The sequence below is a fragment of the Gossypium raimondii genome, chromosome 10 (assembly GCF_025698545.1).
Source record: "Gossypium raimondii isolate GPD5lz chromosome 10, ASM2569854v1, whole genome shotgun sequence".
In the NCBI taxonomy this organism is placed as follows: Eukaryota; Viridiplantae; Streptophyta; class Magnoliopsida; order Malvales; family Malvaceae; genus Gossypium; species Gossypium raimondii.
In genome coordinates, this window is record NC_068574.1 from 31,190,208 (window position 1) to 31,194,083 (window position 3,876).

At 36.6% G+C, this 3,876-nt stretch overlaps 1 protein-coding gene across 3 annotated transcripts; it reads right to left on the reverse strand.

Moving 5' to 3' along the window:
• Positions 1-1,780: 1,780 nt before the first annotated feature.
• LOC105775057 (ankyrin repeat-containing protein BDA1) lies at positions 1,781-3,663 on the reverse strand. 3 transcript variants are annotated; one of them, XM_012597597.2, is made up of 3 exons: positions 2,938-3,663; positions 2,447-2,849; positions 1,781-2,338 (listed from the first exon to the last, which is right to left on the reverse strand). In XM_012597597.2, exons 1-3 carry the CDS (start codon positions 3,514-3,516, stop codon positions 1,875-1,877), a joined length of 1,446 nt encoding a protein of 481 aa, XP_012453051.2. In that variant the 5' UTR covers positions 3,517-3,663; the 3' UTR covers positions 1,781-1,874. The 3 variants fall into 3 exon arrangements, with proteins under 3 accessions (XP_012453051.2, XP_012453052.1, XP_012453050.2); XM_012597598.2 differs by having other exon boundaries at positions 1,781-2,343; positions 2,938-3,661; XM_012597596.2 differs by having other exon boundaries at positions 1,781-2,849; positions 2,938-3,662.
• Between the last annotated feature and the right edge of the window lie 213 nt (positions 3,664-3,876).

The window sequence follows — 3,876 nt, forward strand, 5'->3', positions numbered from 1 at the left end:
CACTGTGCTTTATGGCTTACCCCTTTTGTCTTATTATTGCTTGTTCAGGTAAATCTCTGATTTAGGATCGAATGGTGTATGGAGCTCAGATTATTTTTGTGCTGATGTAAATATGTATTATTTTTTGGGGGTTTGTAATTTTTTTTCTTAACTTGCCTTGTTTTTTTTTTTTTTTTGTTTGCTAATCTCGTCAGTAACTGATAATTTCTAATGTGAAACTACAAAATCACTTAAGGAGACAAACGAATTTCGGTTTTCAAGTTAAACCCTAAAAAGATTTTCTATTACACATCAAGTAATAGTTTGAGTGTTTTTTTGAATTATTGTCGAAACCAGATCTCAATGTGTTCGTGTAACCCCTCCAGATTTGGTCTAAACTTCTAGACCGGGTTTGGGGTGTTATAGAGTCTTAGCTCGATTGGAATTAACATTATTGTCAGTACATGAGGACATAGGTTCAAGTACATTGAAATACATTATCCTTTTATTTAAGACTTAAGAATGACTATAAATAATCTTAAGCATTTTAATAAAAAGAGCAAATCTAATAAAAACTTATATCTGTGACTATGATTTTATACTGCTAAATGAATTATTAGCACGAGTGAGATAAAAACTTAGGACAGCTGTATCCTAAGTTCAAAATTTTAATCTCATAGTGGAGCCTTTGATATTTTCTAAATTTGTTGGTTTTTTTAATTTTAAAATCAACACTACACATGTATAATTTATTTAATGAACCCAAAAACTTAAAGTATCTCTCAAGGGTCGTTTCTTGACCAGCTAGTGGAGTATCTTCAATCCCCATATGGAAGCTCGGAATCACGTTGAGTTTTATGTGGAGTATCTGGTACTATGGGAACCAGCTAACTTGGCAGCACAAGGACCGAAACATTGTTCAGTTTGCAGGATCGTATTTGGCAGCATTGTGGAATGCTAGACGTGCTTTGGACCGTATCCAGGGTCCTAGTGGGTCGTATTCGACTGCTGGTCAAAATTGCTGTCGGCCGCCTGCTTCCTGGTCTCATGCAATGCTGACAGGGCTTTCTTTGAGGATAGACCTGCTACTGGTTGCTCGGCTTTCGTTCGAGACGATACTGGTGGTTTTGTTTCATGCCGTATCGGATTCACTGATGGTTTTTTATCTCCGGAAGCTGCGGAGTTGATTGCAATACGTGAAGCGCTTAGATGGCTTAGTTCCATGCAAGTCGGCAATGTGGTCATAGAGTCTGATTGCCTCAGTGTCGTTTTGGGGCTCAACGGTGCCTCTACCTCTTATTTAGAGATTGGACATCTCGTTTACAGCTTGTTTTTTTCTGTTCAACAAGTAGGAACACTAATAAGGTGACTCATTTGTTAGCTTGAGTAGTCTTATGCTATGCGAATCCTTGCAGTTGGGATAGTATACATAATTGCATTTCTCATGTTATCGTTTCGGACGTGTCTTTGTCTTCCACAACTCAGTACTTGGACAATTAGGGTTGGATGTACGAGTAATTCTGTTGGTTTGGGGTTTTAGATGTCCGAACTTGGTTTGCTGGTTTTTTAGCTAAAAAAATAGATGTATTCAAATTATAATTTAGAAATGAAATAAACTCATTCAAAGGACAACAAATGAAACTATAAAACCTAAAAAGACTTCGAAAAGGAAATAAAGTCGTTACCAAAAGAAAAAAGAAAAGAAATAAAACCTAAAAGGAAATAGGCTATTGACATATTACAAATATATACAAAACCAGAATCGGTACCCATCCTAAACTTGACTCCAAAAAAATGAAAATGAAATAAAGCCTAAAATGAAATAGTATATTGACATATTACAAATATATACAAAACCAGAATCAGTATACATCCTCAATTGCCAATTTGACTAATTACTTTTTACAGCATCGAATGCACCGCTTTATGCAAACTTGAGATAGATTAAAGAAAAACCAACATCCTATGAATACAGCAGGGTATCCCCATCCATAACTACTATAACCACCACCATGATCAGCGATGGCATCAATCCTGACAAATAAACTATAACCTACAGCTAAAATGGTTCCTTTCCAAAATTCATCATATAGAACAAGGAATAACAAAAATACTTGAATTACAGCTACAACTTTTTCTCCAGCAAAAAGGGAAAGAGAATACGAAGGGAATATCCAACATCCCACGATTGAAACACTGAGTTTTGATACCTGATGATATGCGATACACACGAACACCATTAAAATGAAAATAATAGTTGAAAATATACGAAGAGTTACAGCTATTGAAAAAGTTGGGGCTATGGAAGACAGTGATTGGTCGAAACACATCGCAAGGAACGCAAGTAATACTTCAAGGGCTGTCCTGAAACCATTGGGAAAAGGTTTAAGCAGGGCTAGTGTTAGGAAATAGGTTACGATAAAGACAACATAGGCTAGAATATAGAAAATTAGGAAATAGGATTCACCCAGGACTGATGTCCCTATACTCCCCGGTGAATCTCTTTCTTCAAGAGGTCTATGATGAAATGGCTCTGACGGACTGTCGCCCTGCCAAACACCACCAGGCGGACTAAGACTTGCTTGGTAGGTTGTAGTTAGAAGGAGTCCTAAAATTACTAGTAAGGCATTGCGATCTTGGTCTGAGATATTATCCATATCATGAAATATTAGTAATGATGCTTTTGTCGCAGACGCCATGATTTGTTTCTCCATCTTATGATTGAAGTTTGAAAATACAGGAAAAAAGCAACCACGTAGAATAGTAATGCTTTCTCGACTATTATGTTCTTGTGCAACTTCAAGTGCCGTCAAACCATGTTGATTGGTGTCATACTTATCAGCCTTGCAGTTCAATAGCAATTTGAGCATCTGTTTTATTATTACAATTAGCTAATCACGTCTGTGAAATATAAAAGAATCCGTGTAAATATTAATGGGTAAAGCGGATGAGTCAAACCTCGGGTTGATTATTCCTGGCAGCTATGTGAAGTGCAGTGTTGCCATCTTTGTCTTTTCCGTTCACCACTTCCCGGCAGTAGTCTTTCTTCTTTAGAGTTCTAATTAGAACTTGGAGAACATCCAATCTATTGCTTTCCGTTGCAATATGCAAAGCAGTGCTATTTATGGTTGTAACATCTCGAATACAATCAGGACAAGTCTCAAGAATTTTATCTAAGAGACCATCGTAGTTTCCAAGTCTACTAATGTAGTGCAATGGAGTCTCACCACTCTTCCCTCTGATACGAACCAGATCTTTATCGATTTCAATGAAACGTAACACCATCTCTTTATGCCCTGCCTGGACGGCAAGGTGAATAGGGCTCAAGCCTCGGTGGAGCTTCCTAGCAAAGGATGGTTTTAAACTCAGAATCTCCATTGCAAACTCAGTACACCCATTCTCTGCAGCAATATGTAATGGAGTATTGACGAACTCCACCTCATCCAAGTTCTTCAAAACATTTCCGTCTCTCTCGATTATTGAATACAAATCGCTAACATTTCCTGCTCGAGCAGCTCTTTTCAATCTTGTATCCATGCCAGCACCAGGAATCAAGCGACAATAGGAAGGGAGAAACTGAAAAGAAATTGGAAAGCGAATGTGATCAGTTCGCCCTCCAAACTTTAAATAAATGGTTAATAACTAAAAACGAAAAATGATTTATTAGGACCATTAAAGTCTATTTCAAAATGTGATTGGTTAATAATTGGTGGAAAAGGTCTATATAAAAAAATGAATAACCTTTAGAATATAACTGATATAACTAAAATATCGAAAGATTCAGTTTGAAAAAAATATTGAAAAGTAAAACCAATCAGTCTTCTGAACACAAAGCCATGTTAACTTTTTATATATAATGTATAACATCTCAAACCTTTAAACTTCTTCATTTCTTCG